The following is a 14,788-nucleotide window of genomic DNA, read 5'->3' as shown; positions in this document are numbered from 1 at the left end:
ATGCAGTAGCAGTCTCCCTCTTGTCCATCCTCATTGAAAATAGCTTTCTTTTAAGTGCCAAAACTCTGCTCGTATTATGGGTCTCATACAGACTTTTGATTTTCGTCCAGATGTCCGCAGACATTTTACAGTCTCTGATGTGTGCAATAACATTGTTTTTCACAGACATCTTCAATAAGACTTTGGCCTTGTTCTCTCGTTTTTCCAAATCTTGCTCCTGTGGCCCTTCGTTCAGCTTCTTCTCATCGCCTGTAACTATGGACCAAGCATTCGCACCCTCGAGCAAGGTCTAGATCTTAAACTTCCAATTCGTGAAGTTAGATCCATTAAGTTTACCAGACTCGTTAAGGTAAGATTCTATCGTATTACTCATTCTGAATCTACCTAACAAAAAAAAAAAAAAAACAATACATGTCAGATCGATCTGTCACCTCTGGATCTGATCTACAGTGGCTGGCAATCCCGCTCCAATGAGCAAATTCGGCGTCTTCGATACAGCCGAAGATCCGATCTGATAAAAAATTGATCCGATCTGCCTCTCCCGGATAGATCTGCAACTTCGCCGATCTGCACCCCTTTCAAACCGCCAAACGAAGTTGAGGCTTCCCGAAGATCCCCTTGAAGGAAGATTGGCGTGTCCTCAATGAGCGTGCGAAAAATGCTTTTAGTGTTGGCGCAATCCCGAGCGAAAAAATCCGCGTCAATTAAAAATCGGTGCGAGTGTTCTTTGCTGCCGCGATTTCCTCCTTAATTAGTTTATGATAGATTTTTCGGCGAAAATCACATGAGAAACCATTTGTCACAGAAGCCTCATCTCTACAATTGAATTCCTCCTTAATTTCTGCGCCAATTGGGCGTTCTGGCGCTTTGGCGCGATTTTCTTCTTAAATTCCGTGCTAATTTCTGCTCTGGAGCGATTAATCCCACATAATCCACGCTAATTCCCTTTTCTGACGCTTCTGTCAGCGCAAAAAGCGCGTCAATCTCCTCTCAACTCAGAATAAAATATCTCAGTCCGAGCGAGGTGTTCTGCAGTCCACCTACTCAATTGAGCACAGAGCTCTTGTGTACACGCGGTCACAAAGGCACTTCCAGCCACACACACAATTTTGCCACAGAGGCAAGCTAGCTACAAAAAAGGCACTTCAACCACAAGGTGACAAAAGATCACCCTCACCCACTCTGAGCTCTGATACCAAGATAAAACGTGAACAGAATTGAAAAGAAAGAGCTATAGCTCTCAGGTGTGGCATGCATGTGGAGACTACACTCACCAAAACAGAGAGATCACTCTCGTACACTCTATTATTCATCAATGAAACATTACATCATTAAATACAATACTAGGAATTAGGAAGTTGCACCCAAACCCCTAAACTTTAGGACCTAATGGTAAACTAGGGAGAAGGTTACAACAATGTAACCATTTTCTCCATTAATACAAAAATAATATTAATTATTTTTAACTTATCATTCAAGTTGTTTGATTAAAAGATGGTTTCAGGATTGTTTGATTACTTTAGGTTGTTTGAATTAGGTGGGCTTTGTTTAGTTTGACTAAACAAAGTATTCAACTTATTAATTCCACCATTCATTGATATCTAGTTGAAGATCCAGAATGCAGCATTGAGATTAAAAGTGAGGATGCCTTAGCACATCTACCGAAATAATAAAAATAAAACAAAAATTAGATGTGCTCAACTAGCTATTTGATTGAAACCCAACCTCCCATACAATTATTATCATCCAACAAACCATACTTGGGACAACACAGTTTTCAGAGGAGAACAGAAACACATAAAATGCTAACAGAAATAAAATTTATTTCCAGACAAATAGACTGGACTATTACCATACTTGGTTTACAGTATGACAGTAATTGAAATGGTATGGAGGATATTTTTTAATAAATAGTATCGTTTGATATTGTTCGCAGTAAAAAGAGGTTGTCCATCAGGTATTCAGGACTAGCCATTCAAACAATGACCAATGCCCGAAAATTACCAACCAAACATTAAAACATCTGCTCAGAAACTTAAAAAAATGCAGCCACACAGGAATAACTTGTATGAAATGCTAGCAAGCACCGATGCTTTCTCTGACGGGTTATGATTGCCCTTCACCTATATAATATAGAAAAAACAACACCTCCAAATTGGCATACTGCAGGAGATAAAATGAAAAAGCTGCAAATATTTTGAAAGAATTTTTCAAGGCAATACATTATTAATCTTGATACATACTACATGATTGGTTTGACCATTATCCCAAATTATCCCAAGCGTTTGTAGACAAGCAGCAACGGATAACAAAGAACCATAGTTTTATAACAATATTAATGTTCATGGCATCGACATTTTATCCATACACCCAAAATCGCATCTCATATTCATCTCATATTCGGCAGGTATTCCACTGCATTGCAGGCTTGTTTAGTTGAGCATACTAATGAAAATTAGTTAATTTACTTTGGCATAGGCTAACCTTCTGCTATAAATCAATTAATATCATTATATTGTCGTAATTATAACTGGAGGCACTATATTGTTGTTGTGGTCGAGGAGATCACGTGGGATCATCTGAAAGGCTGAAGGTGAATCAAGACTGCATCACATGTCCTATTCATACTTCATTGTATAAGTTTAAGGTTCATGGAATTGCAATTAAAGATGACACGTTCACAATTTTAAATTTAAGATTATATGTTCATAATCTAAAATTATAATTTAATTAGCAATTTGTATAAAGTATTAACTTGATCTCTGCAATGTGGTTGTAATTTCTGCCATGCTTCCTTTTGTTCAGGTTTGGGTTGAATTTTTATCGTTCTTATTTTAAAATAGATGAACGTTTATATGAAATGGGTGGATAAATAACCAAGAATTTGAGACAATAGAATTTAAATTGTTATAAAATAAAAAATAAAAAAATTATCGTTCTTATTTTAAAATAGATGAACGTTTATATGAAATGGGTGGATAAATAACCAAGAATTTGAGACAATAGAATTTAAATTGTTATAAAATAAAAAAATAGATACATAATTAAAAAATAGATACATAATTAGCACAATCACATTTTAATTCATTTTTATAAAAGGTTTGTTTTATATGTAATGATGTCATTTTGTTTTATAAATCTACGTATTCACATGATGTCATATGTCATTTGTTACTGCATAATATGCAAGGTAATTTCATAATTGTATTATGTAAATGTGAAATGATAAGAATGCATTCACATGATGCCATTAGTTATTGGATAATTTGCCTGATAATTTTATGATTGTATTAGGTAAATGTCAAAGGATAAACATATATTTACATGATGTCATTTGCTATTTGATAATTTTCTATGAAAAGGTAAAATATAGATTTAGAGATACAAGTTAGGTGGCGTTTGCAATTCCATCCATTGAGGTAGAAGAGAGGACTTTATGGGAGGATCTTTCATTTGTGATCATAAAATAAAGATTTGTATTATAAAAATAAATAAATTGAAATACATCAACATGATAAACATATAATAAAAATATAACAGCAATATTAGGTGGACACCATAAAAATAGTTTAGCTTGGAAATACCTTTTAGGAAAACTAGTTTTGAATCCTAGGATTATTATTTTATGATTAAAGGTATTACAATGATACCTATTTATAGGTTGTATAATATAAATATACCATAAGCAAAACCATGGATTATTGAAATCATCAACTCACAAAAAGCCAATGATAAATTTATCCCAACCTTCATTTTTTTTTTACTTGATTTAAATGAATTAACTTTGTCCATAATTTTCATTTTTTAAAATTTTTGTCTATTTAAAAATCACCCAAATTATTATGTTTAAAAAGAATACCAAATTTTTATTTATTAAAAAATTCAAATGGGTTAAAAATAAAGAAATTACCCAAATTATTAACTTTAAAAAAATACAAAATTTTAATTTATTAAAAAATCATAATCACTAAAAATAAAGAAATTGAAATATTAAATATTAAACACCAACTCAACAAATAAAATTATCTCCACAACATAATCAATTAGAAATTTCCAAAGGATAGCATGTTTGTCAAATTAATCCCAGGATTAACCATTTGCATAGATCTATTGAATGTAACAATTACCATATATTAATTCAAGACATAAATAAAAGTATTGTTGTTTGAAAAGTTATTTTTACCAAAATTTCTACTTGATTTTAACAATTACCATATATTAATTCAAGACATAAATAAAAGTATTGTTGTTTGAAAAGTTATTTTTACCAAAATTTCTACTTGATTTTTACCAAAATAATGTTAGAATTTCTACTATTTTCTAGGCAAAATTATGGTGTAGTTAGACTACTTTATGAATAAATTAGATAAAAAACACAAAAAAAAAAATGTTATATGATATGTGTTATAGTTTTTGGAACAAGTGATATTAATAAACTATAATATAGTTTTTGGAAGAAGTGATATTAATAAACTATAATATTGATCCATATTATTATAATAAAATATTTTCATTGATATTATATATATATTTATATAATTAATAAAATTATTTTCATAATTTTTTAAAATTTTAACAAATATAAAAGATACTTATCACAAATTAATGTTTATTAATATTTAACAATCATTAATATTTAGCAATCATTTGAAAATAAAGAGAAAAATATATTTAAGTGAATATAACATGATGCAGCCCAGACCTCTCCCAGGCCACTCCTACCAGGATCTTTCTCCCATCAAGCATATAAAGCTTGATACCTGATGTTGAATCTCATGATTTATAAAAACCATTGGCAATTCAATAAACTGTTTAAACTCAGAGTTGCCTTATGCTTGGCATCAATCCAATTCATAACTCATTATCCCATAAACAATATCAACCTGCATATTGGCTGAGCACAAATTAAAGAGAGCGCCTCACCTCAGAGTTCATATAACACCATATTATGAACGGAATTTTCCCATGGCCGCAGGCATATATATATGTATCAATCGACCGCTTGCCATATCACACTGTTCTGATTAAAGGCGGAATTTTTTACCACGCCAAGGCTCTATATTTCTGGCGATGACTATATTCATTCAACCGACGTATACGAGCTCTCTTCACTTTTTGTCCACTACCACCAATACCTTTCTGCCCTTAGCGCCTTCCATTCTGAAATTACATAGATTTTGATCCGTCACCAATCAGCGATGCACAGGAGCTGGAGAACTCGGTTCTCGAATTGGTCACGTGACAAACGCAAACAATGCAACAGAACAAAGGGTATGTAGTTACACAGGGAAGCTAGTCAACGTTGAACTCTTTCTGTCAGATACACATTGTTGATCAAGACAACTGGGTCGGTTTACAAACTGCATGCGAGACTTCCTTTACATTTAAGTATACACGTGAACGAAGACTTGTAAAGCATCCATGGTGGAATGTGTTTCCACGCGGTTATGTTCAATCAAAGGTGGCATGAGATTGAGCTCGAAATGACCATGGCCGAGAGTAATAAAACCAGACATAAATCCTTTGATTAAGGTAAATATACATGTTACTAAATCATGCAACGTGGAAGGATGAGTACCACCGGTCGCACATTAATGTTACCATTCATCAGCGATAAATATAGATTCGATCAAAGGCTCAAATATGATATCGGATGACTGTATATCCGTTGCGTAATGAAACTACAAGCCCGCACAGTCACATAATTAAGCGGAGAATTAAAAGACCATCAACGCCTTCCAATCCACATTTAAATCAACCATCGGATAAATGCATAGATCATGTCTCAGAATTTAATAAATGCACCCATGATAATATCAACTGAATTCAACCACTCATATTTACATAAACCAAGCATACATAACAAATATATTCATGGCCAGATATGCAACCCGTGGCCCTTTTACAAACTGCCGAACCTCCCAAGGAGAACTTCTCACACTTACTCTTCACACTCCTCTTTCTCTCCGTCTTCAATGCCTATGACGCTCCACAATTTATTCAACTTAGCATGATAAAAAATCACTCAACTAAAAGCTCTAACTCTACATGAAATGCATACACATGGAAAATCATCTTTTTGTATTTTTCCATCTTTTTCCTATTCTAAAATAGAAAAGCTATCCTTATCCATATCCACTCCTTTAGGCCTAAAAGCTCTCCTAGTTTTATTTGAGAATAGCTAATTAATTAATGCAAGACGGCTATTTCTATTATTTACAATAATTTCCTTTTTGGCTGGATGCTCCCGCATCATACTCCCAAGGTAGAAAAATTCCATGATCTCCTAATCATGTGTTCAGCTCCATGTTTGCCTGGATCCCATTTCTTGTACTGTAACTTTGCACTTGCCGCTCCTTCTGTATGTTCTTCTCCAGGTCTCCATATTTTATGCTGTTTTGCTCCACTAGCTGTACTCTTGCAATCTTCTGCTGTCTTCCTCTTGCTGCTTCTCTTTTGTTTCACTGCTGCTGGTCTCTTCCGGAATTTCTTCATCATCAGTGGCCTCATCATTTCAATTTCTTTGTCCAGCAGATTTTCTCCAGCTTCTTCAGTAAGACCTGTACTCACAAAACAATTGTCAGAATAAAAAATATAAGGCATCAGTGCCTCTTTTGCTGCTAGTGTTGTCTCAGCGGTCACTATGAATGTTGCTGCCTCCCAAACTTCCTGTCCCTCTGCAACATTCAGTTGCTTGTCACCTGCAAGGTCATCTGCAATTTCATCTGCAACTTTTCCCTCAGCTTTCGCTGGCAACACTTCAATATGTTGCTCTGAGTTTCTTCCCAGCTTCTCTGTGAGCACATCAGTATGCTGATTTGTATTCACCATGAGACTGTCAGCTACTCTCGCCTTCTTACCATCTACCTCCAGGATATCCTTCTGCTCTCGTGCACTGTACTGAACTCTTTCATCTGCTGCAATCTCCTTGTCATAATTTGGATTCTCCAACCAATATTCCAACAATGCAATTTCTCCGTAGCATTGCTGAAGCATTTCATCATCACTTCCATTCATACAAACTTCCTCTTGTGCTGTAACAGTTACACAAGGTTTCACATCCTCCTGAGTAAAACCTCCACTAGTGTTTGGCCAATCATTAGCTGGTCTTTCTTTTTTCTGCATCAACATCCTGATTAGGCTCCTTCTTCCCCATCTGCTTCTGAGATCTTGCTAACTCATTATCGATCTGAACAGCTTTCAAGTTCAACTCTTCTTGCACAAACTCTAAAGTTTGTTTATCTTCTTGTTCTGTACCTGCAAACATGCACAACTCATTAGTTTTTAAATCATGAGACTTTTCAGTCTTGACTGCTTCCTTCAACATTTTCCTCTTAATATATCTGCATGCGGGAATTTCAAACTCCAACTCTGGCGCAAGAACTCTAAGTCCCTTTTTCAACAAGGCAATCATAATTTGCTTCAACCTTCTCTGCAACTGTCGCCAAATCACTCTCTTTCCCTTCAGTGGAAAGATCCATTTTCCATTTTGATCTTTCTGCTCTTGCAGCCATTCTTCCAGTACCTGCAATTGTAACTTCATTACTGCAATCTCTCTTTCTCGAACTCCTACAGTCATCCCATCAGCTAATTGTCTTTCACCTGCAAACATCCACAAATTATCAGATTTAAAATCATATGACCCTTTGGTCTTACTTGAAGTTTCAGTCTTCAAGCCTTCATCATCACTATCTCCCAGAAATTCTCCTTGTTCTGGTTCACAAATGTATTCTTCCACTTCAACTTCCTCTGGACTTGTCTTCTTGCCATTTACCTTGGCATCCTCTTTCTTCTGTCCTCTACCGTGGCTTTTTCCTGAACCTCTGCTATGACTATCAGTAGTCATCTTCTCCTTCGCCATGAGTTCCTCACCTATGAGTTGCATGAAGCTTCTACCACAGCAAGCTCTTTTGCTGCCATTTACCTCACCAATCCTTCCCTCAAGATCTGGTCTTTTGGTAATCATTGGTCCTCCGTTGGAACCTTTCGAGCATCCTCTACTGCTCCTGTAAGCTTCTCTCATCTGCAACTTTATTCAACCTCTGTTGAATCTTCTTTGCAACAAGCCTCTGCAACAGCTAGTCCTCTTAGCTGCAATCTTACCTCACTAAGCTCCCCTCACTTAGTCTTTTGGTAAGCACGGTCCTTTATCTGGAACCTTCTTCTGAGCAACACCTTTGCTCCCTCTAGGCTTCTGCAATCTCCTTCTCTCTCCTGAGAACACTTCACTTGTCCTCTTTATCCAATTCCTTATTGGATTCTTCAGGTTCACTGCCACTTTTCTGCAACCATAAACTTCAATTCACAAATTTCAAGTCAGGAAAATAATCTCACCTCTTAAGACCTTGCATGATCTTGTCTTCCGTCTTCTTCTGCTATCCTGTTCAGTTGTGGAGTTTGCATATCAGATAAAAAAACCATTCAACACACTTCAGTTCTAAAAAGAAACAAATATCTTCAGCTGAGCATTCTAGCTCTGATACCACCTGATGCAGCCCAGGCCTCTCCCAGGCCACTCCTACCAGGATCTTTCTCCCATCAAGCATATAAAGCTTGATTCCTGATGTTGAATCTCATGATTTAAAAAAACCATTGGCAATTCAATAAACTGTTCAAACTTAGAGTTGCCTTATGCTTGGCATCAATCCAATTCATAACTCATTATCCCATAACAATATCAACCTGCATATTGGCTGAGCACAAATTATAAGAGAGCGCCTCACCTCAGAGTTCATATAACACCATATTATGAACGAAATTTTCCCAGGCCGCAGGCATATATATATGTATCAATCAACCGCTTGCCATATCACACTGTTCTGATTAAAGGCGGAATTTTTTACCACGCCAAGGCTCTATATTTCTCGCGATGACTATATTCATTCAACCGACGTATACGAGCTCTCTTCACTTTCGTCCACTACCACCAATACCTTTCTGCCCTTAGCACCTTCCATTCTGAAATTACATAGATTTTGATCCGTCACCAATCAGCGATGCACAGGAGCTGGAGAACTCGGTTCTCGAATTGGTCACGTGACAAACGCAAACAATGCAACGGAACAAAGGGTATGTAGTTACACAGGGAAGCTAGTCAACGTTGAACTCTTTCTGTCAAATACACATTGTTGATCAAGACAACTGGGTCGGTTTACAAACTGCATGCGAGACTTCCTTTACATTTAAGTATACACGTGAACGAAGACTTGTAAAGCATCCATGGCAGAATGTGTTTCCACGCGGTTATGTTCAATCAAAGGTGGCATGAGATTGAGCTCGAAATGACCATGGCCGAGAGTAATAAAACCAGACATAAATCCTTTGATTAAGGTAAATATACATGTTACTAAATCACGCAACGTGGAAGGATGAGTACCACCGTCGCACATTAATGTTACCATTCATCAGCGATAAATATAGATTCGATCAAAGGCTCAAATATGATATCAGATGACTGTATATCCGCTGCGTAATGAAACTACAAGCCCGCACAGTCACATAATTAAGCGGAGAATTAAAAGACCATCGACGCCTTCCAATCCACAATTAAATCAACCATCGGATAAATGCATAGATCATGTCTCAGAATTTAATAAATGCACCCATGATAATATCAACTGAATTCAACCACTCATATTTACATAAACCAAGCATACATAACAAATATATTCATGGCCAGATATGCAACCCGTGGCCCTTTTACAAACTGCGGAAGCTCCCAAGGAGAACTTCTCACACTTACTCCTCACACTCTTCTTTCTCTCCGCCTTCAATGCCTATGAGGCTCCACAATTTATTCAACTTAGCATGATAAAAAATCACTCAACTAAAAGCTCTAACTCTACATGAAATGCATACACATGGAAAAGCATCTTTTTGTCTTTTTCCATCTTTTTCCTATTCTAAAATAGAAAAGCTATCCTTATCCATATCCACTCCTTTAGGCCTAAAAGCTCTCCTAGTTTTATTTGAGAATAACTATTTAACTAATGCAAGACCCCTATTTCTATTATTTACAATAATTTCCTTTTTGGCTGGATGCTCCCGCATCATAACACAACACTATGTCAATGTTTTTACCATATATCAGCAGAGATTGTCCTTTCAAAAGAATTTTAGTTGAGTTCAAAAATTCAATTCCACCTTCAACCCATTTTAGTACAGTTGGGATTGTATTAAAATATTCCACCCATTCTAATACAAAAGTATTCACATCATTTGACACTTTATAACTTGACAAATAAATAACTATTTGAATGCCACGAGGGAGTCACCTTTGAAACTTTACCATTTATCAAAAAATAACAATTTCAATGCCACAAGGGAGTGTGTGCTTGGAATTGTAATAATTGAGCGGCAGCTGCAAGCCCTTCCGTAAGCACCATGTGGTAATGTTCCCGTTCATGGCTCAGGGCCATATTATCCCCTTCCTTCAGCGCGCTAAGCTGCTAGCCAAACGACCCAATTAATTATAGATGTTCTCTATATTTAATTAAAAAAATGTCAGGAACATTATATTCATTTATAATTTTTTAGCACGTGGGATTGGTAAGTTTAGATATTAATCAGTGGTTTAATTACAAGTTAAATTTTTTATGATAAAGTAGAGATTAATTTTCATGATTAAAAATTATATTTCAAAGTTTTTTAAATATATATATATACCTGATTAACTCATATATTATTTTATTTGTAATTAATAATTATAATAATTTATAATAAAATTATAATTTAATTATATGTTTATTTTAATTGGGCAATGTGAAAGATATGAGTGTTTTGATATTTATTGGTGTTTTTCAATTATTTAAATTATATGGTTGTGTTAGTTATCATAAATTATTAAGTGGATTGTAGGATTTAATCTCCATATAATATTTTCTAATATTCTTTTAATACTGTAACAAAGCTTGTTTACATCTCAAGAATTTTCATGGTAAAAGGGTGAATCTCAATGATGGAATCTTGTTAAATTTTTTTTTAAATGTATATATATTTTAACTAGTATATTAGTTATTTTTATAGTTAATAATAATAATAATAATAAATTGAGCCTTAAGGATTAGCTTAATTAGTTTAAGTCTCTGTGTTTAAAAGATCTTTCCTATTGAGAAGTCACAAGTTCAATTCTCTCGACAATCTCAAGGTCAAGCTCGTGGGTTGACGTAACACACCCCCAACTAAGAGTAAGGTTGACCCAAACTCTAAAGTCTAATTATGGTCTCAAAACTTAAAATGGATGTCATCATTACATCTATCTTGTGAAGACTATATGAAATTTGTCACAATCTAATTGCTTGATCAAATATATATATATATATATATATATATATATATATATATATATATATCTATATATATATATCTATTAGTTATGGTCACAATCTAACTTCTTGATCAAATATATATATATATACTAGTTGAGTCCTTGTGGTTAAAACATCTTTGCTATTGAGAGGTCACAAGTTCAATTCTCTAGATAACTTTGGGTCAAGCTCCATGGTTGATGTAACATACCCTTACTATCCCTAGCCCCAACTAAGGATAAAGTTGACCCAACCTCCAAAGTCCAGTAATGAAAATGGAATCTAAATTTTTTAACCTTTTTTAACCTTCTCAAAACTTAAAACACATGTTATAATTGCATCTGTTTCTCACCAGGAGAAATTTGTCTCACTCCTAAATCAAAGAAAACAACTCAAAATAATATTAAAACTAAATTAAATACCTTAATTAATTTTCTCCCTTTGGGAATAATTTTTTTAAGTTAAGTTTAACTTTTTGATTTAACAAACTTAACACCAAAAAAATAAAATTAATATTTTATTATTATAACACAAATCTATTTTAAAAAAACTCAAAATCATATATAATATTATAACGTAACGCAAATCACATTACAATTGTAGATAATTGTGAAAAAATTTATACTCAAATATAAAATATATTAATAGTGAAAACCCTAACGCGTACATTTAAATATAATAATAGTGAAAACCCTAAAAATAAAATATATTAATAGTGAAAACCCTAACGCAGAGAACAAAACCTTTTGCTGTTAGTGAAAACCCTAACGCAGAGAACAAAACCTTTTGCTGTTCTCATTTTGCAGTCCGATTTCAAAATTTTCAAATTCGGCCCCACCCAAATTACAGCATTCCAATCCTTTTAAGTATATTCATTTAGAAGTTTTTGAGATCTCCAAATCAACTTAAAATATCAATCAAATTACAATCACTTTTATCGGCTGCCAAATCCTCAATTGCTTCTGAGCAACTAGAATACTGAGATCACCATACCAATCCTCTTACCAGTTCTCCACTGTAACCCTAACAATACTGTTTCGTTGTTTCTAACATTATTATAAAAATATCCTCCTACCAGGGCCTTGATGTGCAAGGCTGAATAACATATGCTACATTTTCCGATTCTGTATATCAAAGAAAGATACTGCAAGTTTTTCAGATAAACAGAAAATAAATTTATTATATTGACTTCAAATCTTTAAAGGAACATGTGAAAGCTCAATTCAAGAGCAATTCAAGAGAAAAAGACTGAAAATAAGAATCCATTTCGGAGTCTTACAAAAGAAAAAGAACCGAAAATGCAAAACTTTTGATGCAGACAGACCAGAATGCGATTCCCTGGTTATAAAACCCTACACCTATTTAAAAGAAATCGTGGAAAGAGGACCAGACTCTAAGCGCTGGTGAATTTTGTAACAGCCTTAGTACCCTCAGACACGGCGTGCTTGGCAAGCTCCCCTGGAAGAACGAGTCGTGCGGCTGTCTGGATCTCCCGTGAAGTAATAGTTGGCTTCTTGCTGTAGCGAGAGAGTCTCGATGCCTCGGTCGCCAATTTCTCAAATAAATCATTGATAAAACTGTTCATGATTGCCATGGCATTGCTGGAAATACCCATTTCAGGATGGACCTGCTTCAGAACCTTGAAGAGATAGATCTTGTACGTCTCCACACTTTTCTTGTGCTTCTTGCTCCTTTTGTCTCCTTCCTTTACTACCTTATTCTCCGACTTCAAAGGCTTCTTCTCTGTTGAAAGCGAATTCCCCACCACCGGCCTTTTCCCAGCCACGGGCCTCTTCTCTGCCTTCGGGGCCATTGATGCCACTATCGTGACTCGAACCTCAGACCACACAAAAGACTCGGTGTCACTATATCTGCGAAAACGAAAAGAGTCTATGAAAAATGAAAGCCGGAGGCCGTTTCATTATATAGGCGCTTGAGTGTCTTCCCTATTGGCTGATCTCTGGCGCCACGGATTGCTGATGTAGGCCGGATATTATTGGGTGATTCAAATTTTGACTACATATTATTTGCTTATTAGTTTAAATTATTTTAATTTTAGCAGTTACCACGCACTAAGAGGGATCAATTCTCTTTTGACTTCAAAAGAACAGAAGTTACCAAGAACTGAGAGACCAAATCTTTTTTTACTTTAAAAGAGATTTGATCTCTTTTCACACCTAAATCCAATGTTAAAATAAATTTATTATTATTTAATTATTAATTTTGTGTTATTTTATTTTTATTGTATTTTGACCCAATCAAAATGTTAAAAAACACAACATTTCTACCAAGCACTTCTCAATAATAATTAAAAAAATTCTAATGAGTTTTGTGATAAGCTATAAATAAATATTTTGAATATAAAGTCAAATGTTAATGGTTGATTTTAACAGTTTTACTAGATTACAAGTTAAGGACTGATTTTTTATTTACCTTTTAATTTCTAAAGGTTTTGTGACCAGCTTTAACTAAATATTTTGAATATAAAGTCAAATGTTAATGTTTGGTTTTTCACTGGAATGACAATTTTGTTATAAGTTAAGGAGTGGTTTTTTATTTACTTTTTAATTTTGAAAGGTTTTATGATAAACTTTAAATAAATATTTTGAATATAAAGTTAAATGTTAATGTTTGGTTTTAACCAGTTTTACTGGAATAGTTAATGATGGCTTTTATTTTTCTTCAAATTTCAAAAAATTTTGTTATAAATTATAAATAAGTATTTTGAATATAATGTCAAATTTTGTTACTTGGGATTTATTTTAAGATATTAAATTTTAAAATTCATAGTAGTTGAGTGGGAGTTAAGTAAAGGGTGATGGTAATAAATTATTGGGGGCTAATCCACAATTCTTTGGAGAGTTCATTGTGGGTTTTAAAGGATTTTATAGGAATATGTTAATGATGAATTTAAAAAAAAAAAATGAAGGGTTTGTTATAAATTATTATATCACAGGTTTCTTTGTTTTTATGTTGATGTGCTTATTTTCAAATAGGGTTTCCAAAACTTGTCGTTTTATTTTTATATTGAGATATTTATTTTGGAATAGGGTTTCCAAAATTTTCATTTAAATATGATCAAAGTAGATCCATCTTAACTCGAGATCTAACTTGGTTTGATCCCTATAGGAACTTCATATATCTAGAATTATAGATCTAACTTGGTTTAACTATTAATTATTAATAATTTCATTTTTTACTTTTATTTAAAAACTAATAGTATCTATGGTAAAGTTAGGGTGAATGGTTAAAAATATTGTTACATAGTAAGTTTATTATAAGTATGATATTTTTTATGTACTTATTAATTAAATTTAAATATGGTTAAAGAATCATTGTTTTAATTTATAATGTAAAATGGGTCTTAACTTATAGCTACTACTTTCATGTTATATATTTTAATGTGATATGTACATTATTACTTTATTTTATCTACAAAGTTATTCATAAAAAAAAACTACAATATAACAAATTGAATTTTA

General features: G+C 33.8%; 1 protein-coding gene across 1 annotated transcript; it reads right to left on the bottom strand.

Moving 5' to 3' along the window:
* Positions 1–12,687: 12,687 nt before the first annotated feature.
* Positions 12,688–13,151, bottom strand: LOC149206378 (histone H2B.1-like). The gene has a single exon (XM_089393693.1). It carries the CDS (start codon positions 13,117–13,119, stop codon positions 12,700–12,702), a length of 420 nt encoding a protein of 139 aa, XP_089249819.1. The 5' UTR covers positions 13,120–13,151; the 3' UTR covers positions 12,688–12,699.
* Between the last annotated feature and the right edge of the window lie 1,637 nt (positions 13,152–14,788).

This window comes from Pinus tabuliformis, chromosome 1_2 (assembly GCF_031772625.1).
Source record: "Pinus tabuliformis cultivar Carrire ecotype Pingquan chromosome 1_2, CPIR1, whole genome shotgun sequence".
Classification (NCBI taxonomy): Eukaryota; Viridiplantae; Streptophyta; class Pinopsida; order Pinales; family Pinaceae; genus Pinus; species Pinus tabuliformis.
The sequence above is the reverse complement of the archived record's forward strand: the minus strand, read 5'-3'. Positions and strand labels throughout refer to the sequence as shown.

Coding starts and splice junctions, on each gene's coding strand:
- LOC149206378 (XM_089393693.1), bottom strand. CDS start 13,119: ATGGCCCCGAAGGCAGAGAAGAGGCCCGTGGCTGGGAAAAGGCCGGTG.